At 40.6% G+C, this 21,089-nt stretch overlaps 3 protein-coding genes and 2 long non-coding RNA genes across 5 annotated transcripts; 1 reads left to right on the forward strand and 4 right to left on the reverse strand.

Annotated features, from left to right (window-relative positions):
* Positions 1-1,189: 1,189 nt before the first annotated feature.
* LOC4328250 (uncharacterized) lies at positions 1,190-3,907 on the reverse strand. Its single transcript, NM_001409313.1, has 6 exons — positions 3,500-3,907; positions 2,404-2,457; positions 2,065-2,145; positions 1,859-1,928; positions 1,677-1,765; positions 1,190-1,581 (listed from the first exon to the last, which is right to left on the reverse strand). Exons 1-6 carry the CDS (start codon positions 3,677-3,679, stop codon positions 1,447-1,449), a joined length of 609 nt encoding a protein of 202 aa, NP_001396242.1. The 5' UTR covers positions 3,680-3,907; the 3' UTR covers positions 1,190-1,446.
* Positions 3,908-5,698: 1,791 nt separating this feature from the next.
* LOC4328251 (protein arginine N-methyltransferase 5-like) lies at positions 5,699-11,683 on the reverse strand. The gene is made up of 22 exons (NM_001409314.1): positions 11,372-11,683; positions 11,072-11,278; positions 10,472-10,561; positions 10,290-10,367; positions 10,094-10,182; positions 9,896-9,971; positions 9,703-9,789; positions 9,472-9,547; positions 9,107-9,201; positions 8,975-9,010; positions 8,818-8,886; positions 7,952-8,020; positions 7,756-7,809; positions 7,536-7,610; positions 7,241-7,333; positions 7,054-7,157; positions 6,897-6,945; positions 6,739-6,825; positions 6,510-6,615; positions 6,313-6,400; positions 6,128-6,221; positions 5,699-6,044 (listed from the first exon to the last, which is right to left on the reverse strand). Exons 1-22 carry the CDS (start codon positions 11,513-11,515, stop codon positions 5,961-5,963), a joined length of 1,950 nt encoding a protein of 649 aa, NP_001396243.1. The 5' UTR covers positions 11,516-11,683; the 3' UTR covers positions 5,699-5,960.
* A 1,109-nt stretch (positions 11,684-12,792) lies between these two features.
* Positions 12,793-15,268, reverse strand: LOC136355332 (uncharacterized). Its single transcript, XR_010739500.1, has 2 exons — positions 14,590-15,268; positions 12,793-13,556 (listed from the first exon to the last, which is right to left on the reverse strand). It is a non-coding gene; the product is annotated as an uncharacterized lncRNA (long non-coding RNA).
* Positions 15,269-15,644: 376 nt separating this feature from the next.
* LOC4328252 (glucan endo-1,3-beta-glucosidase 6) lies at positions 15,645-19,454 on the forward strand. The gene is made up of 2 exons (XM_015771779.3): positions 15,645-16,293; positions 18,025-19,454. Exons 1-2 carry the CDS (start codon positions 15,938-15,940, stop codon positions 19,136-19,138), a joined length of 1,470 nt encoding a protein of 489 aa, XP_015627265.1. The 5' UTR covers positions 15,645-15,937; the 3' UTR covers positions 19,139-19,454.
* Positions 18,998-20,411, reverse strand: LOC136355331 (uncharacterized). The gene is made up of 2 exons (XR_010739499.1): positions 19,727-20,411; positions 18,998-19,659 (listed from the first exon to the last, which is right to left on the reverse strand). It is a non-coding gene; the product is annotated as an uncharacterized lncRNA (long non-coding RNA).
* Between the last annotated feature and the right edge of the window lie 678 nt (positions 20,412-21,089).

The raw sequence follows: 21,089 nt of genomic DNA on the forward strand, positions 1-21,089 counted from the left end.
ATCAAATCATGACGTAATTAGGCTCAAAAGATTCGTCTCGTGATTTACACGCAAACTGTGCAATTGATTTTTTTTCATCCACATTTAGTGCTCCATGCATGTGTCCAAACATTTGGTGTGACGGAAAAGTTGTAAGTTTGAAAAAAAAAATGAATCTAAACACGGCATGTGTTCTTCCCCTTCTTTACCAACTCATCTTTCTCTTTTTCCACGTACACCTTTTTTAAACTGCTAAATAATATATTTTTTGCAAAACTTTTCTACAAAATAGTAGCTTTAAAAAATCTTATTAATCTATTTTTAAAAATTATTAATACTTAATTAATTATACGTTAATGAATCGTTCCATTTTACGTGCACGAGAGATTCCGAACAGTCTAAGAAGTCTAGAATGGTTTAGATGTCATGGAGCAATATATTAGATTATAGAGTAAACAAAAATGCCACTTATTTGATTAAGGACCAAAGATGTAAAATGTGCCACTCGTGTTTTGATGGTGACACTTTGATTGAATTGAGATATGGAAGAACTGAGCTTGCAAAGCATGGATAAGGACAAAAGCAACGATAAGGTGTGCCAATTCCAACCAAGGTTTTCTTCTTTTCTCATGTTACATCATGATATCCAGTGTGCAGTTTCCATAAACCTGCTCTTATAAAAATATAAAAATTCACCCTTTAATTTCAAGCCTAGTAGTTCCTAATTATATACTCCCTCCGGTTCTATATTAATTGACGTTTTGAACATGATTAAGGTCAAACTTTTATAACTTTGACCATCAATAACTTTAAAAATATTTATTTTAAAGAAACTAGAACAACATATATAAATTTATCTTTTAAAGCACTATAATAAAAGTAAACATGCATTTATTTATTGTATATATTATAATAGAAAAATAAGGTCAAAGATATATCTTGTAGACCGTGTTATTGTCCAAAACGTTAATTAAAATGAAAATAGAGGGAGTAGCAAATTTTCTCTACCTGTTATGTCAGGGCTAAATTAGGACCTCTTCCACGTTGGCCCATTAAAACTTTGGGCCATGTTGACAATCCAAATAAGCTCATCAGAATTTGGCTCCCAAATAATGCTACAACAAAATTCTATCAACGCCAGTTAAGCCGGCCTATCTCAATGTGATCCATCGTATAACATTCGTGAAAAAGCAGACAGGATAATATTTTGTTTTTTTGACAGTTCATAACTTCATATTCATCTGGACGACCGGAGTTTACAACAAAGTGTCTACAACATACAGTCGCAGTTACATGCGATCGGATATTGCGAAAAATATGGGACCTTAAGTGATCTAACAAGGCATGAATATCAAACTCAGATGATCATTCTGCTGCCGTTACAACGTTACATGATTCGACGCTAATATTGGGAAAGCAGGGCAATTACTTGCCTTGCTGATGCTGCCGGTTTGATGGCATTTTCTGTTACCTATCCTTGAGCTCTTCTTCGAATGCGCGCAGTTTCTCCCGGATAGGTGAAAGGAAGGACTTGAGGTCCTTGCAAATCTGCCTCTTGTCGTCGGATGCGAGGCCCTTGTCATCGGTAAACCTTACTTCTACCTGAAACCGGATGGCAGAAGAAAAGGATTTGCCATTACCGACCTGACTTGTCTTGATTATAATGGTATGAAATTCGTACAGAATAGTAGCTTTACCTCCAAGTCCTCCAGCTCACCGAAAGAAAACTCAGGAATGTCCAGATGGCCTTTGACCTTCATCTTTTCTTCTTTAATTAACCATTCACCTAATAAACATTAAAAGCGTTAGTAAACACTCCACAAAGAATGAAGGAGAAACTAGCTGAGTGATGTCAATTCTGAAACTTCATCGAAGTTACCCTTAAATTTCAAGCTTAGTTCATAGGTATACCCTACTCTCTTCTTATTACGAACGGTGACTAGAAAGGCCTGCCAATATCAAAGGATATATTCACATATTAAACTAGCACAATAAAGAGCAAACAAACAGAAAATGGCCATCTAACCATCACAAGTAATTGTACAAATTTATGTATCAATAGCCAGGTAAAAGAATAGCACTTACATCACCAATGCATTTAGACACTCCATCAAGAGATGCCTTCCCTGTAGGGAATTCTAGCGAATCTAAAGAACCCAACATTTCCTGTTGTGCAGATTAGACAGCATTATCAGAGAATTTCTAAGGCTGGAATGAGGAATCACCAACATGTTCTTATAGGTACTATAAGACTTTCTAGCATTGCCCATATTCATATAGAAGTTAATGAATCTAGACATATATATATGCCTAGATTCATTAACATCTATATAAATGTAGGCAATGCTAGAAAGTCTTACATTGTGAAACAGAGGAAGTAGTATTTAAGTACTTCGCCAACAGTTTGCCAGCAAACTACTGTACCTTTATCCTACTGTTAGCCCATGAATTGAGGTTCTTTTCCTCCCAGGTTCCAGCCTGCAGAAGTGCAGACAACACATCAGAACCCTATAACATAGAAAATGAAGAGTGCTGCAGTATAGCTACTGCTGCAACATACCAACAACTATAGCGTCAAACAAAAACGGCAAGCTTCAACATAAACTAAAAGGGAAAATTGCCTAAAATGGCATGATTCATAACATGTCATGGTTAGTGACCCAAACAAATATATGCGATGGACGTTTAGCTATGCCTTGTGAAGCCTAAGGTACGAAGTTACATTTCTTCTTAACGTCTATCCACATCAATGTTTATTATGTGTCTCTAGTTACATTGAACAAAATTAAATTTCATGAGAACAGAGGTCCCACCTACAGGTAATAAAATCTATTTTGCAGGAAAAAAGATCAATTTACACCAAATCAATAGGAATCAAAAGCACAGTATTGTCCTGCCAGCTGAAAGTTTCAAATCTTTTAAACCCTGTTTTTGTTATTCTTCTATTACTCTACCTACCAAATGTTTCCTCCAATTCCCACAGGGTGAATTAAGACCATGGTCACAGCAATTGTTTTTGAAGCTCATAGTACATCAAAACCCATTCAACCTAAACAAAACATATGATATCATAGAGGAGGATAATGCAGTCCGCAAGAGGAAACCGGGCGATGCGATAGTGCTAGGAGCGTTGGATATCTCATGCAAACTAAGCAAAAAATTCCACCTAAATAAACTCCACCACCTATTGGAAACGTATCAAATCAATCAAAGAGAAACGATGAGCATCCACGATTCCAATTCAGCATTGCACCCCCAATGTATTCAAATAGTCTCCGCGAACAAGACTATGCCGAACGAACTAGTAGTGATTGAGAGTAACAATAATATCAAACTCCGATGAAATGCGAGTTCGTTCGTGCTAGAGATGGGATATCTATCATATCATATCATCAGCTCATTCCACGACATGAACAATTGATTGCAAGTTTGCCACAACATATGTAACAGTAGTAGCAACGTCCATTCCCCCAAGTCCGAATCTGACAAGAAGATGAGAGGAGGAGGGGGACCCCCTCACCTGATTCCACACGGAGCCGAGCGGCGGCGGGTTGCCGTTCCCGTTGGCGGCGGCGGCGGCGGTCGCGTCGAGCTTGCGGGGGACGGGCAGCGGCGCGGCGTCCCCGGTGGCCTCCCGCACCCAGTACCTATACGACGACGCCTTCTCCGCCGCGGCCGCCGCCGTCGCGGTCTCCTCCATCAGCGGGGACAAATCAGCCGTTTGCTGCAGATCTCAGGCGAAAGGGGGGAGATGAGATCGATCGATCGATCGATTCAAATCGCGTTCCTGCGGTTCGGGGAGGAGGAGAGGAGGGGCGGGATTTGTGCGCGTTCGTACTATCGTGCGCTTCAATCTTGGCTGCCCCTCTCTCTCTCTCTCCAGATCGATGCTTCCGGAAGTTTCCAGGCAGTTACTACTGGGGCAAGTGGAGTACTACTGCTAGGTGCTAGCTACTGGAAGCTTCGGGTTCTTTCTCCGGAGTTGGCCTTCGAGAAAGAGACAGACGTGGCTGTTCTGTTTGACTTTGACTTCGAGTTTGAAACAAAAAGGCAAAAAAATACATTGGTTTTTCATGTTCAAGAAGTTTAATATTAAATTTATGTGTATATTATAATTTTGATCACGTTTAAATGATTTGGGGTACAAATCGACGGTCAAGGATGTGGTTAGGTCCAAAATGACATGTCCAAAGGTTTTAGGCTTTTGAAATTTCATGTGGTTCTAGTAGTATAAATTTTGGAGTAAATAATTGAATTCTCACAAGAAACGGGAACCTTTTTTATCCGTCATTTCTGGAAATCATCTCTCTCGTTTTTCACACGCACACTTTTTAAATTATTAAATAGTGTGTTTTTGAAAAAAATATACAAAAGTATCTTTAAAAAATCATATCAATCTATTTTTTGTAGAGAAGGTAAAACTTAATTAATTATGTGTCTTTTTGCGTGCCACAAATTCACCCTTTTGCATGCCTTAGCCAGTCACTGAATTTGTTTGCTATCTTTTTTTTATATCATAATAATGTCATTTTCAATTATACCTTTTTTTCAAAGTTGCTGACGATGTGTCTACATTTAGTTTTTTTTTTTGACAACTTTGATAAATACATAAGAAATCCTACCAAAATTTTGCTAATATTACCAACTTACTTATTTTATCTACAATCTAAACAGCCCCTCTGTCTTACTCATGACTATGCACCACAAGTACCAAAAGCATTGTAAAGAAAAAACTGGAAATTGTGGAATTCAACTCCAAACAAATCTAGCTCATGAAAGATGAGAGCAAGGTCAATAATATAGCCTACTGTTGGCTCCAAAAAAATACCCATATCATCTATAATAAGCAGTGTAGCTAATGTATATATAATAGAAATACTATAACACGAATATTTTATTGATTCGTGGAACCCACCATCTTCTCATACCTCACATTCTCTTTCTCCTTCTATCCCCTCACAGGTCATGTCTTCTTCTTCTATCCCCTCACAGGTCATGTCTTCTTCTCCTATTCCCTCGATTCCTGTCACCGACAACGAAAGACAGCGGCGGCGGACACAGGAGATGGCAGCGGCTAGGCCGTGCAATTGAGGTGGAAGATGGCGACGGCCGGGCAGCATGGCGGAGGCAGAAAACAACAGCGGCTGTGCGGCGGGCGACGGGGGCAACGGCAGCCGGGTCGCAAGGCTAAGGCGGAAGATGGCGGCGACCGTGCGGCGGGCGATGGGGGGCAGCGGCGGCTAGGCCGCACAATTGAGGCGGAAGACGGCGGCAGTTGTACGACGGGCGACGAGGGTAGCGGCGACCGGGTCGCGTGGCTGATGCGGAAGACGGTGGCAGCCAGGCCGCGCGGCGGAGGCAAAAGACGGCGGTGGTTGTGCGGCGAGCGACCGGGGTAGCGACGGCTCATGCGAAAGACGGTGGTGACCGTGCGGCGGACGTCGGAAGACAGCGGCGGCCATACGGCAGGCAACAAGGGCAGCGGCGGCAGTTAGCGACGGAGGCAGGCAACATCGCAGCGAAAGGCATGGCTGATGCGGGAGTTGGCGAGGAGAAGAGGCCGCGCAAGGCAGGCCCCACAGTCTCCTCGAGCGGCGCGTGCAGCCCGACAACAAATTAGTCACCAGCTTACTCTCTCTCTCTTCCCCTTTCTCCTACAGATCATCACAAAATCCTACATGGAACTACTACCGCCAATTATTGTACCTGCTCTGATGTTACACATCAACCCATCAAGATATATCATTTGTTTTTTACTGGGTTGCTCTGGTCCTGTGCATCCAAGATGCGTTTCTTCCACTGTCAGTTATCACTTGCTTTAAGGCTGAAGAATCAATCTCCCACGCAGCATATCTGATAAAGAGTCACTCCACACAAGAAACCATACAATGGAATCTGTTCTCTCCTCTCTTTCAAAAGACAACAAAAAGAATCCCTAAAAAGAAAATCGGAACAAAACAAAACTGGCTTCATGGCTTTACTTATAGGCCGACCCAATATGATCGACCATTGCTGTTATGGATTGGTGATGGAGAAGGTGCCGTCACAGCCCACTCGTACCACACCTGTAGCAATGCGGGAGATGAGATTTCAGGTAAGGGGTATTCAAACATCTCATAATCAAAAGCAGTGCGATAAACCACAATACCTTTGTTGCACCGCAGCATCGCCAAAAGTGCACTTCTATAGGCGTCTTCGACGGTACGTAGATGGGCTTTCTCAATGGGAAGAAGATCGGGAACCTGATGAGATACATAAAAGATAATATTGAAGGCACTATTCAAGAACAGTTATTGCCAGCACATAAAAATCAGGTTTTGCCATTTAGTGTACCAGCTAAACATGTTTGGTGTAGCCGTGTTTGGTTCAATTCCAAGATGAACATCTTTATACAATACGGCATCAAAATATCCAGCAAATCCTGCCAAAATGATGGGAATGAGTAGAGTCAAATTCTGCCAAATATATAGATGTTTCTACCTTGTAACATAGCAAAGTATAATCACAAGTATAACTCAATAGCTACATACCGTGCACGAGGCATGATCCCGTCTCTTGTGGTATCTCAAATTTCAACTTGGTATACCTTTGGTTACTAGCATTTGGTGAGGGATTTGGATGATCAAAAGTAAAAACCTACATGTTTTAAAATGGTGATAATCAAATGAAATAGTTCTTTGGAAAAGATAACATATCACAAAATGTGATAGGATACACTATTGATGAGGGATAAATACAGCAGAAACTGTGGTCGCTCACCGATTGTGTTGGTGCAAGTCTTGCTATTCGGTGTAGTTTGACAACATATGCAGTTTCAAAATGTGCAATATCTTTATGTGCTTTGATCTGTATAAACCAATTCACTTCAAACTCCATAAATATCTTACGGTTATCATTGATATAGTAGAGGCACTTACATCGTTGTGTAGTTTTGATGCTGTTATAGGTTCAATAAAGCTAGTGTATCTGCAAAGGAACATAAGTTATCAAATGATATAAGAACAAAAGGATATCTGGGATTTAATTGATCCAAGAAAGATGAAAATATAGACTAAGGACAGAAAAGGTCAGTACGATGAAGGAATAGAAATCCCATCTGGCTTCAAGAATCTCTGAGCACCATCTAGACACTCGGGAGAAAGTTCATTATCACCAAAGGAACCAAGCAACTCACTGACCTGTACCATATTTGCATATAAGCCATTGATTTAACCACTTTGAAAAGATATGAAATGTCCATTTATAGCAGGGATCAACATACCAAAATATCTGCTTTCTCAGGGGCTTCCCAGCACCGCATGTCACTTGAAATTATAGTAACCAAGCTTTCCCATCCTTCCAATTTGATCAAACTCTGTTTCACCGCCCCAAAGCACATCAGATAGTCATCATGTAATCATATTTGCACACGTACAGGATAAACAGGAGAAAAACCCGACTATCAACAAAACATAAGGACAAAGGATTGCAACAATGATTACACTGACAAGCTTTCCACATCCAATCAACTATCTGAGAACGAAAATGACAAATGCTGTATTCGTTGAATAACTCACGTGAAGGGTGATAACAGCATTAGGATTTTTCTCGACGGCGTATACTTTTAGCTTGCGGCCAGTTTCCTCAGCAGCCTGCATTGAATATGAAAGCATATTCAGATAGTGAAGCATGTATACGGAAAAAAAATGGCATGCATTGCAATTGCATTATTTAAGCACAAGAACATTCGTCAAGATTTTTAGTGAGTTCAGAAGCTTCATTAGAAAAGGTAGCCACCTGTAACGACGCTCTCACTAGTGGCCCCCGGCCTGCTCCAACAACCATCAGCACCTTTATGGAACAGTAAATGAAGTTAAATCATAGAATTCTAAAGGTAAGATAATAAGAAAATAGAGTAACAAGTAACAATAGGCAATACAGAAACAAGACATGATTTGGCGAGGAAGATAAAATATGGCAGGTCCAATCTTACTGTTTTTGTTGTTGAGACATCATCATCGGAAACTCTATCAACCAATGCCTTAGCAATTGCTCTTTGATACTGTTCATATGATGAAAAACAGAAAAACATTAATACAGCCAACACTGGTATTAGAGTTTATGTTGAACAGGAAAAAAATTAAGGGGAACCCAAGTACCCCCCCCCCCCAAACACACACACATGCACACACACACACACACACACACGCACGCACAAAAAAAAAAAAGAACGAGTTTTACCCACACTCATGTCTCTAGGTAGCATTGCCTCTAATTCATAGTTAAATCATTGCCGGGAAACCACGATAAGCACGGAGTCTAGTTACTATCAGTGTGATCCAGTGCAGATGCATACAGCCCCATGACTGGTGCTGGCCTACACAGATAACGGGGCTACAAGCATACTGCGACTACTATTTCTGTGTCATGACAAACCAGCACTTTGCTGATCTTAAGGACAGAGTCAAGTCTCAAGACCTGCAAGCTAGTATGAATGGAACATGCCTGCATTGTGGTTTCTTTGCTCAAGATAACCTGGGGAAACCCAAGATGGCTTATACCATGCAGACAGGGGAAAATGTCAAGTGATGTGGTGGACCTAGCTGTAAATTATTTCTATGGCCATATTGGCAAAAAAAAAAAAAAACGGTCTTTGGAGATGCACCGGAACAATTACAGCCTTTAAAGTGTCATTTTTTTCTTAGTGGCAATGTTTGGAATGGGAATTGCTCGATTTTCTCTAAAAAAAAATGAGAAGCGATAATCAGAATGCCCGATTCGAAAGATAAATTTGCTGTCGCTTTAAATTAGTGATTTTCACAGTAACATTTAAAGATATTCAAAACATCTAGCAGAAACCTGGGTATATTTCACGGTATCTTTCTCAAAAGTCTCGTATGTCTGAGCTTCCAAATTGTCCATTAGAGGCTGCAAGAAAATGTAATGTTGTGAGGAAAGATTAAAACAAAATGATGAGGGGAGGAGAAAGAAGGGGGGGCTACAGAATAGGAATTACCTGGAGAGGAGATTGCAGAAAATCCCTATAATTGATCTGAATAAAGCAAATAAATTCAAGGTCAAGAAAGCTCTCGCTTAAATGAATCAGCTCATGGGCCAAATCAGAGAGATAGTCTGATAAACTAAATACCTCAAAGCGTTCCTGTTCAGGAAGTGGGTCCATCCTCTGATATATGTAAGCAATGTAGTCAAGGTATGGGCTCAATGCATGCCGAACAGCAGTATCTAAAACAACAGTTTAGGCAACAGATAAGTCATGTGCTAAAGAAAAAATATACATTTTGCAGTGCGCCTCAGAAATTCAAGCAGCTAATTTCATTTCAAGTCCTGACTTTTGCTCTCTGAATTTGTTTCAAAGTTAAGTTTGTAGAGCACCACTATTACTTAAAACATATTGAAAAGAAATTTTCAGTTCATGTATAAATCCAGTTCATGTGTGGTTGAAATACATAACAAAACCAATAAATTATAAATCTCAAATTTTGCAAGAATTACCTTCAGTGTGGTTTTCATCACCTGAGAGCACTCCTCCTTGGGATACGTTATGATTTGATCTCCCAGATATTATAACCTAAAGAAAAACAGAGGGTGAAAAATCCGAGAGAAAAGGTACAGTAAGATGCCCTTTGAAATTTGGAATGGAAATGGAGGCACCCTGTGCATTGGGTTCTTAGCAGAAAAGATAAGAGAGGAAAGGCTTGATAGAAGGAAGCACAAGGAACACACCTGAACCGAATGGTTAAAAAATCCAGTAAGCAGCTTCTGGTGGCGCTTTGACAGGCAAGGATAACCTCTGGCATTTGTCAGAAAAGCCTGGGAGACGAAAAATCGTTTAGTGATCAGAACCATGAAGGGTTATTCTTATCTCCAAAGAAAGGAGATCGCATGTCATCTTTAATTGAATAAGTAGTACAGTTACATTTGTTTGAAGAATTGCAGCTCTTACAGGCTCCCCAAACCACCGCCCTAGTGAATTCATAGATGGCAGTGTGCTCCTGATAAGTGAATAGCCAACCTTTGTAATGAAAACCAAAACTATAACATGATAGATTTATTATCAGTGACATCTTCACTTGGAAGAAAGCACTTGGTGCAACAATGCAAGAACATCACTTACAAAACATCAAGCGCCACACACAGTTGACTGCTATGCTCACATAATAGTCTAAATGAATTCCACCATTCCCAAGAGTCTACGGTATCACTCTGCAATTTAAAAGGGCACTCAAGAGTGAGATTTACCCCGCACATGCAGATATATAACAGTCTGCTGCTTAACAGTCCAGGCCAGTCTAGAATTATCAGAAATTTACCATGTCGCTATTATCTTTTGCTCCATCATGGTCTTCATCCATAGGTTCAGACTTCTCCAGAGGTATCCTAAGCCACAACTTAAGAAAGAGACAGAACAAACAAAAGCTAAATGTTCATCAAATTGAAACATTTATGACATGCACAATACACAACATATGTAATTGAAAATGGAGGAAGATACCTGCAAATTGGTCAGGCCTTGCAAAATATGATTCACAACTCTAGCATAGTTGGCACAAGAAGATCTCTTGGGAGGAGGAAGAACGCACGCCTGAAAGAAAATGCATGCAATTTCTAGGATTCAGACCATGTTTTCAAGAATGCATATGGGTCAGTCTAGCTCCCAAACACGCCAAGTAAGGAAATCTTATACTCCCTCCGTTTCACAATGTAAGTCATTCTAGCATTTCCCACATTCATATTGATGCTAATGAATCTAAACATGTATATCTATCTAGATTCATTAGCATCAATACGAATGTGGGAAATGCTAGAATGACTTACATTGTGAAACAGAGGAAGTAGGAATTATTCTAGTTTCTAGTTATGGACTTCGGAAGCATAACTAATTTACACACTGACAAGCTTGAAAATATGCATAAATGGTGGAGAACTCTTATACATGACAATCGCCCATCAACACTATCAAAATTATCTCTAGCACTTCCTGGTTGCAAAATTGCAAAAGTGATGAACTCTCCAGAGCGATTTCCTTGATGCGCAATTAGAAACTCCCATTAAACATTTAATAATTTTGTGAAATTCACTGAATCCAACGGACCTGCAACGAGAGATGAGACGCCCACGCAATCTCCTGCTTCAGAGTGATCTCGGAGTCCAACCGGAGTTGCTCGTCCTCCGCATCCAAATCAATCCACTCACTGATCTTCCCGACGATGTGGCTGCTCCACTGGGCCGGGCCGAGGACGAGGTCCGACGCCGCCACGGGGAGGACGGACCCGGGCGTCGGCCGGTAGTCGGGATCAACCTGCAGCAGCGCCACCACCACCAAGTGAGCTAGTAGTCTCAGAGAGGAGGCGGAATCGAGTAAGGGCGGAGGCGCTAGTGGAGTAGTACTCACGAGGGGGGCGAGGAGGAAGTCGAAGGAGGAGGAGAGGGAGTGGGAGAGGACGGCGGGGAGCTCCTCGCCGGCGGGGAAGTCGAGCACCTCCACCCCGCAGTAGCGGGACTCGCTCTTGTCCCCCGCGCGTTGCCCCAGCGGCATCTCCGGTTGCCTTCTTCTCCTCCTCCTCGCTGGTACTAGTCGCCGACCTCCGCCGCTGACGCCGCCGCCGCCGCCGGGGATGGGCAGGAAGACGCGTTGGCTGGGGTTAGGGTTTAGGGCTTTTGGTCGGCGGAGGAGGGGAATTTAGGGCTTCAGCCTCTCTCTCCCTTCAAATATTATTCAAGCAAAATTATTTATGTTTCCTATTCAAATATTCAAGTGGAGAATTATTTATTGACATTTGTAAATTTGCTACTGTTTTTTTTAATTTTGTAAGGATACCATCGAATGATCGTTCTAGTGGTAATTTTACATATTTCTAGTGGTAGTTTTACAATAACGATTTAAACAAGTGGCAAATTTGCAATTGTTGTAATTATGGATGTTTCAGTGTTTCCCTTGCAAGTTAAGCAAAATAAAAAAGTTGCTTCTATCCATTACTTAGTTATCTTGTATAAATCTTTTTAGTATTTATTGTAGTGATTTCAGTACTTCGAATATATTCGACCAATCGTTTTGGTAGATTTGTAATAAACTACTCACTTTGGTTATAAATGTTATGACAACATTTGGTTAAAATTTAAAACTTTGATCAACATTTTTATATTATATTAAGTTTATAAAATCTATGATATTTTAATAGTGCTTTTCAAGGTAAATATGGGTATACCGTATTTTTTCTCTAACCCACACATTCAAGATATTATTGATGGTTGAAGTGTTAGAGGTCCGACAAAATCTTGTCCTAGATATTTGATGTTTTGGGGTAAGATTTGTTCAGACTTTTAAAACTTTGATAATCAATTATTTCTCAAATGAAAATGTATGCACAAATACTAGTCTTGCCTTGGAAAATACCATCCCATGATATTGTAAACTTATTCTAATATAAGATTGATTAAAAGAGTTTTAAAACCAAATCTTGTCATAAATATCAAATATTTATGATTGAAGGAAGTATTTGAGTGCTTTGTGGCATTTCATGGAGATGCTAATTGTAAGTACTTTCGAAACTTTAGAAAGAAAATAAAACTAGCTACTCCAATCACCAAAGGCAACCAAAACTATTTTTAAAATGGAATATTTGCATTATGCAATAACTTACATTGTACGAGCCATTGTGAAAGAAATAACATATTTAAAAGAATATGCCCTGTGAGGTTTTATTATAACTAGATAATACAAAATACATTATTAGAGAGGGGCAAGATGCATTTCCCCTAACACGCTAAAGAAGGCGACATTTGAATCTGGTGAGTTCATAACCATTAAGCTCATAAACCAAGTGTGCTCACTAATGTACCAGATAAGAGTATTAAAATTCACCTATCTTCCATTTTTATGTGTGCTCTAGTAACCTCGTTTTGCCGTGGACAAAAGACACAAAGTGATATTTGAAAATATACTGGAAAAAATATACTACTGCCGCATATCAAAGAAGCAAACTCGTGGCAACGCACGAGCTCGTGGGGTTGCGCAGCGAGCTTGCTGCCTAATCCTGAATTAATGATTAATAATTGCTAACTAAAGAAATACTCCCTCCTTCCCAAATTGATCATCCCACTAGCAAAAACCAAAAATGCCATATTAATCATCACATAGAGCTAGTGCCATTGGTAATCTCGCTGACGCCTCCTCGTAACGCATGCATGCATGTATGGAATTAATGCGTGTAGGCAACGAAACTGGCCTTCCTTAAAATGCCTATGAAGTGTGGACTACTTCACACCGAGCGCATTGGCAAGATCCTGAATGGTTGTGCGATCTCTCAAAGGCACGTCTCTGATAGATTCCATATCTATTTGTACTCTTTTGCAACCACAACTTGTGAGCAACTTGTTTATCACACCTTCTATCCCACCATAATCCTGTCCACTGCGTCATACTTGCTGCACAGCTCTAACTGGCAAATCAAAATTCAATGCAACTGCCTTGGTAACTCCACGTTGCAGCACAAGAGGATCTGTCTTTGCCAACAATTGTAGATAGATGGCGATCTTCAAATCATCCGGGTAGTATCTCCATTTCTTCACACTTGGACCTGCACAAATCAAAGCAGATTAATAACCTACAAATTAAATGACTATTGAAAATCAAATCTAGAGTCAATATTCAAAACTAGAGGTAAATTTCAGAATTATAGATAAAATACATAACTAGGGGTTAAATTGAGGACTAGAGTCAAAATTCAAAACTAGAGGTAGATTTCAGAAATATAGATAAATATCAGAACTAGAGCTTAATTTGAGAACTACAGACAAAATTCAGGACAAGAGCTTACATTGAGAACGAAGTCAAAATTCAGAACAAGAGCTGAATTTCAGAACTACAGACGAAATTCAAAACTGGAGCTTAAAATAGAGAACTAGAGCTTACTGTACAAATACTAGCCATAATTAAGTACTGATGTTAAACATCATGCTTTGTACAAATACTCAAGTGTTTCAGAACTTAAAGCAACCTTAAATTTGTAACCGTTGTAGCAATCAGGCAATAGATTGGGTACTGATTTCAATTAAATTATGAGCAACTAACTACTGAAAAATGCCAATTAGAGTTACAATGTAGAAATGACTTCATATTTTCGTGTTTTAGGAGGAAATTCAGAACTATAAGACCATTTACCGTTCTCATCAACTTTGAAACCAGAAGAATTAGATTATCACATTCTCATAAATACATAGATTTACCAACATCACATATTGTTATCACATTCTTTTGCTAGAAAAAATGTGGGAAGTGTTATCAATATGATATTATCATGTATAACAATGATTGATAAAGAAGAAAGTAGAGTATTATACTTCATATTAATTTTTTTGATTTTTTTAAACAAGAAAAACAAAATAGTCCCACCAAAGTACTTTTTTTTTTCCTTCAAAAGAACCTTTTAGGCATTCTGCCAATCCTTTGTTACACTACAGTGTTTTTTCTGTCATGGCAAGGTTGCCCTCCTGATCTTGAGAATCAAGGGTCGAATGTTTATTTTTAAAAAGTTTAGAAAAGTAGTACTGTGCTGATGGTTCCAACTTAAAATAAACATCATGATATCTTTTCTTTAGTACTAGTATCACCTGAGAGTGTTTTTTTCCTTTGGTTACTTGGATACTCCACAAATCGAACTTTGGTCCAACCTCTATTCAAAGCTCCAACCACCGATCCAACGTCACACAACCTTCCAGGCTATCAGCTGCACTGTTCCTTCAGCCTGGGGCCTCATCTCAGTGTGATGCTGCTGACGTGTAGCCAATGAGGCAAAGGCACCTTCTGCGATTCCGTACCTGACACCTTAACAGATTATTGTCACATCGATGCACCATGCTGTCCTCATTAGTTTAACTTTCTCCATTCGCTGGTTCTCCCCTAATTTTGCTTGTTCAAGGAGATTACCACAACCAATGCATTTGTACAAGTATTTTAAGCATCTCTCTCAAGTTCTCCATGATAACTGTAACAAAAAGCAATTAAAGAAACAAACAAAAACAGACAGAAGCAGCAGCAACAAGAAAAGACCAGCACTAGTAGCAGATTACCAATACCAAGGCGTTTGAGCGTCTCAGAGTGGAGTAGTGGGGAATATCAGAGTAGTAGCCTTTTTATGCTTTGCTTTTCTTTTGGCCTTTTAATCTCAGCCCCTCTGCTCAACAGTACTAGATGTATCTTGGATTGGCATGTATGGTGAGGAATCTTTCTAGTACCTTTTTTTTTTGAGCTGAAAAACCTCAGTTACTACCACTCTGTGTGCTAATCACTGTTATGGAGCATATATCCTCTCTTCAGCTTGCAGCTCAAGAGTGTGAGAGTGTTGTCTAGGTGATCATCTTCTCCTTTTTCTGTTCAGTTCTTGGTTCACACTGTCAAATCTTTTCTTCTCCTTCTCCTTTTTCCTGAAAAATATCTTGTTCTACTTTCCCCTCCTGCAAATCCTGGGAGCAATACTAGAAAAGTTTTTCTCTTGTGTGCTGTCTGTGCCCATCTCTTCGTTTGGTGCCAGCTTTGGCAAAGCCCTTTATTATCACTCTCATCTAATCTAGTATCTGTCCCCTGTGCTGTCCTCATCAGCAAATTTACTCCCTACCTGAGCTTGGTATGCTAGCCATTAATGCTCTCCCCTGGACTGATGTGTGATGTGAGTCCTTGCATTTAGCTATCAAAGGAAATCTCCTTTCGTGGTCAAGCTTTAGGTGGAGTTTGATGAGTTCGGCTGGGCTTCATTTATTCCCAAAGATTTGAGCTCTTGATGCTGCTTTAATAGTTCAGAGATTCCAGCGTCCTTCACTTCTTGCAGCTCAGGAAAGGATTCGATCTTTGAGCTTCTAGTGTTTCTTGGAGCTTTGCTCTTCGTGTTCATCGATCCCAAAATCCCCCTTTTTTGCTGGTTTCTTTAGCTTGCCTGATCAATCATCCCAAGATCTGAGCAGAATGGGTTCTTCTTGGTGGTGGCATGGAAGGGCGGCGGCGGCGGTGGCGTGTTGGGTGTGGCTGGCGGCGGCGGCGGCGGTGGGGGTGGAGGCGATAGGGGCGAACTGGGGGACGCAGGCGAGCCACCCGCTGGCGCCGGACACGGTGGTGCAGATGCTCAAGGACAACGGGTTCGACAAGGTGAAGCTGTTCGACGCCGGGGAGGACACCATGAGCGCCCTGAGGAAGAGCGGGCTGGAGGTGATGGTCGGCATCCCCAACGACATGCTCGCCGCCATGGCCAGCAGCATGGCGGCCGCCAACAAGTGGGTCGACCAGAACGTCTCCAACTACCTCAACGACGGCGTCAAGATCAGGTCTCACTCACTCACTCACTCCCTGAAGATTCTTCAGTTCACTCTCAAGCAGTTTTTGCTGGGGAGCTAATCAGCTTACTCTAGTAGTTCTAGTTTCATATGGCCTTTTAAGCATACTGGTTAAGTCTAGAAAGCATCAGGTATAGTATACTCACTCACTCACTCACTGAAGATTCTTCAGTTCACTCACTGAAGATTCTTCAGTTCACTCTAGTAGCTCTTGTGTGATTTTGCTTTTTAAGCAGTACTGGTTAAGTCTAGAGCTTTTGGTAGAGGGTTGGCATTACGTTCAACCTGGTTGTTCTAGTGTGATATGGCCTTTTGAGCATACTGGTTAAGTCTAGAGTTTTTATGTAGAGTGGTTAGCGTTGCATTCAATCTGTGTTGATTGGTTCCTACCAACTGCAGCTCATATTTGGTAGAGTGGTTGAGTTAGAAACCCCCTGTAGTCTATAGCATTGCATTTTTCGTGGCTCACGCGATTTGCACCCTTGCTGGGATGAGTCAGTTGAGCATGTTTGTCTCTGGAGGCAAAATTACCACAAAGTACAGTTGTGTTTTATCCATCTGTGCTTGTACTCCTGATTAATGCATACACCATGTTGGGAGACTTTCTTGCTATCATTATACTGTTAGTAAAGAATTTTGCTCCTCTATGGAATTGTAGCAAGAATATGAGGTTTTTGCACTCAAGTGACACTATGGTAGTCATATCATTTGGGTGAAGTTTACCAGTTTTTTGTTTTGAATATGTTCACAAACAACTGCTTCTGGGTAGTACTGTTTTTTCAACTGAAACTGAGCTATCGATATGACCAGTAGCATTCAGTAGTATGCTATATAAGGTGGAAGGTATGGACATTGCTGTGCGGAGGATAACCCTTTTTTTTGACATGTCCTCTTTATTCGTTGAAAGAGAATAATAATTGTCCCCACTCTGAATTGCTGCATGCCCGCATCTAGACCTTACATAAGCTCTTTGTTCTGTCACTATGCTAATGCCTCTTCTTTCACTTATAGGATTTTGTGGATCACTGGATCCCCTTATGTAGATGGCTTATAAAACCTCCCATTCCTTTTGCTTGTCATGTCTAATTGTACACAAGGGAACTGTGTTTACTACCAAAAAGTATCACACACTTATTTGAAGTATGAGTGGATCTGTTGCTTTTCATCATTGCGAACTGAACAAGACTAGATTTTCTAACTAAACAATGCTGTGTTGTGTTTGTGTTGGTAAGAAATTTTCCTACATGTTATTCACACATGGAGTATCCCTTATTATACATATATCAAAACAGCAACTTTATAAATATATACTAAACTGCTAAGTAACATGACCTGGACTAACATTATAGAGCATAACAACTGAAGTTCACTGAATACTCATGCTGACCTCTGTGTGTTTGTATGAAACGCAACCATATCATTTCTTACTAGTGTGCCACCTCCAAGCTGGTGGCCAAGTTTGGTTACCACTAATGAGATGTTGGGTGTGTGCATTAGTTCCACTCTGACTTTCCTGGATTTGAATCAGTGACCTATGGTTTGGAGCCTCAATATAATTGAATCATCCAATTGTTCCGCACTCTTAAGAAAAGATGATTGACAACACATCATATAACTCATGTTCTATATCCCACCAACTTTATCCTGCAAGTTCGTTCCTCTGTGATGTTTACTCACTGAACCATCTGATCTCACATCTTGGTTTTCCTATTGTAATATCAGGTATGTTGCTGTTGGTAACGAGCCTTTCCTGGAGACATACAATGGAAGCTTTCTGCAAACTACTTTTCCTGCCATCAGAAACATACAAAGTGCGCTTGTGAAGGCTGGCTTGGGTAGTCAAGTTAGAGTGACATGCCCTCTCAATGCTGATGTTTATCAATCATCGACTAGCAAGCCTTCTGATGGGGACTTCCGCACAGATATTCATGATCTGATGCTCACCATCGTAAAATTCCTGAGCGATACTGGTGGAGCTTTCACTGTCAACATCTACCCTTTCATAAGCCTCTATTCTGATTCAAACTTCCCTGTCGACTACGCCTTCTTTGATGGTGCCGCATCACCCATTGTTGATGGCTCTGCGACATACACAAACATGTTTGATGCAAACTATGACACACTTATATGGGCTTTGAAGAAGAATGGCTTTGGAAATCTCCCAGTCATTGTTGGGGAGATTGGATGGCCAACTGACGGGGACATGAATGCAAATATTCAGATGGCGCAGCACTTCAACCAAGGCTTCCTAACACATATTGCCACAGGGCGAGGAACGCCGATGAGGCCTGGACCAGTTGATGCTTACTTGTTCAGTCTAATCGATGAGGATGAGAAGAGCATACAGCCAGGTAATTTTGAGCGTCACTGGGGGATATTCACCTATGATGGCTTGCCAAAGTATCAACTGAATCTTGGGCAATCACATGGCCTTCTCAAAGCGAAGAACGTGAAGTACCTTGAGAGGAAGTGGTGCGTGCTGAAGCCTTCTATAGGCCTTACTGATCCAAGGCTTTCAGATAGCATCAGCTATGCCTGCTCCCTGGCAGATTGCACCAGCCTTGGTTACAAGACATCTTGTGGGGGACTGGACACCAGAAGCAACATCTCGTACGCGTTCAACAGCTACTACCAGAAGAACGATCAAGACGATGTCGCCTGTGGGTTCTCGAACCTCGCAACGATCACTGGCCAAGACCCCAGCACCGGAACATGCAGATTCGGTATCATGATCGAGGTTGACTCGGCCTTCTCGTGGAAGCTGCAGCATGTTAGAAGCAGCAACCTCTTGATGCTTCTGCTAGTGCTTCTCCAGCTTTGCCTGTCATTCTCATAGATGCTTGTTTCACAAGAGATATGGCTGTAGTAAGAGCATCAGCCATCTGGCAGGAGGATAAGGATATTTGATGTCTGCTGTCAGTATGTTCATTCATGTAGGAACCTTTTCTTTTTTTGCTCTTTTTTCCCTCTTTATTTTTCCCTGGTGGATGCCGCGAACCCGCTATCGCGATCATGCTTGGATTCTTGTTAGTGTAGCCTTTGATCTACCAGTGCCATTGTGATGAGGATCATGCCTTGAACCATTGATTGACAATCAGAGATGTTGGGCGATGTTGCCGAACCTGCATGCAATCAGGCGAGTTCAGACTTCAGATTCTTCCATGTCGCATTATGCCTTGATATTCCTTTTCAGTTTGATTCTGCATTTTCTGCTCCAATACTTCAGAAGAGAGGTTATATAGCTATGACCACTCAGATCAGATGGCAATGGCGTCAAAAAAAAAAAAAATCTCTCCAAATTTACCAGGGCAGAATCAACAAAATGTGAGTATACTAAGCTGCATCGATCCCTGCACACTGCATATCAGAAGTCAGAAACCACACTACTGATCTGAAGCAAACAATTCGAGAGGTTCTTGATTACCTCGATTGATTTTAGCTGATATCAGGATGAGAAAAGTTCAGAGAAAGCTCGCCGCAGCCTGCGGCCTCTCAGAACTGCATCTCCAATCCCCGACAACGGCCAAGCGGTTGGAGCCTCCGTCTCCGGCATGCGATCCGCGCGAAATCTCACCCTCCGTCGCGGCCTGACGAACCCTGCTCCGATCCCCTCCCAGGTTCGCCGGAGCTCCGCCGCCTCGTCGGGGGATCGGAGAGCGAGAAACCGAGAAGGAGCCTAATTACAAACATGAAAATGAGAGGGATTTTTATGTAAATGTAACTCGATCTTAGATTCCCATCCAACGGTTAACACTTAACACAAGTCCAATGATATTATTTTTTTCAAATAAGCCCCCTTCTTTGGATCACTGCCAACTGAACAACCTCATCTTTCCGCTTACACTTATACTCATATCAGCTAAATTTTAAATTTGCAGCTTTAAATTTGAGTGAATTCCCTGTGTACCCCTGAAAACTCACTCAATCCCTTTCATACCCCTAAAATTTACCCGATCCCTTCTGTACCCCTGAAATTTCAATTTGATCCCTTCCATGCCCCTACCGTTACATTTTCCATCATTTTACTGTTACGTTTGGTTGCAAATGTCTTTTTTTGCCCTTGATGCTTTAGGTTTAAATATAAGCTTCAAAAATAATTGAAAATTTTGTTTGAGTGCACATCGTGTGCATTTTATAAAACTAATGAGACTAAATAATTAGTGCAGAAAATTTTGACATAAATTTTGAAAATAAAATAAATGTAAAAAAAATAAAATTTTTATTTGAAATTTTAATAGGACAATGGATTTTTTTTATCAGGAGCATTCATAAAAAAAATATTATGAACATTGGTATACCTATCTTTATATGAATGCTCCTCATTTTTATGACCTTTTTTTTAAAAAATAAATACGTATTTTTTTTATTTCATTATCTAAAAATATTTTTTTGGGATAAATAATGCATCGCACAACAAACTCATAACTATAATAGTCTCATGCGAGAAGCTTTTATATTTTTAATAATGTAATTCATGAATTTCTTTGTTCATCCAAGGGTAAAATGGTCATTTTTATAGAAAATACACGGTCAACTAATGGTCAACTGACGGGAGGGGTATGCAAGGGATCAAAATCAAATTTTGGGGGTATATAAGGAAGTAAGCAAAATTCAGGGGTATAGAAGGGATTAGGAAAAATTTCAGGGGTATATAAGGGATTTTCTCTTTAAATTTAGAGTTGATTTTGGGGATTTTCATCGAAGTTTATTCTTCGGTGTTTTCTTTTCGATAGCTAAGAGCATCTCCAACAATAGCTACTATTTTAGAGTCCCTAAAGGTTAAATGG

The sequence above is a fragment of the Oryza sativa genome, chromosome 2, assembly GCF_034140825.1.
Source record: "Oryza sativa Japonica Group chromosome 2, ASM3414082v1".
In the NCBI taxonomy this organism is placed as follows: Eukaryota; Viridiplantae; Streptophyta; class Magnoliopsida; order Poales; family Poaceae; genus Oryza; species Oryza sativa.

Coding starts and splice junctions, on each gene's coding strand:
- LOC4328250 (NM_001409313.1), bottom strand. CDS start 3,679: ATGGAGGAGACCGCGACGGCGGCGGCCGCGGCGGAGAAGGCGTCGTCG. Junction 1,929..2,064: donor TGTCTAAATGCATTGGTGAT/GTAAGTGCTATT, acceptor TGATATTGGCAG/GCCTTTCTAGTCACCGTTCG. Junction 1,766..1,858: donor ACTAAGCTTGAAATTTAAGG/GTAACTTCGATG, acceptor AATGTTTATTAG/GTGAATGGTTAATTAAAGAA.
- LOC4328251 (NM_001409314.1), bottom strand. CDS start 11,515: ATGCCGCTGGGGCAACGCGCGGGGGACAAGAGCGAGTCCCGCTACTGC. Junction 10,562..11,071: donor CGTCTCATCTCTCGTTGCAG/GTCCGTTGGATT, acceptor ATTTTCTTTCAG/GCGTGCGTTCTTCCTCCTCC. Junction 6,946..7,053: donor GGGATTTCTATTCCTTCATC/GTACTGACCTTT, acceptor GTTCCTTTGCAG/ATACACTAGCTTTATTGAAC.
- LOC4328252 (XM_015771779.3), top strand. CDS start 15,938: ATGGGTTCTTCTTGGTGGTGGCATGGAAGGGCGGCGGCGGCGGTGGCG. Junction 16,294..18,024: donor AACGACGGCGTCAAGATCAG/GTCTCACTCACT, acceptor TTGTAATATCAG/GTATGTTGCTGTTGGTAACG.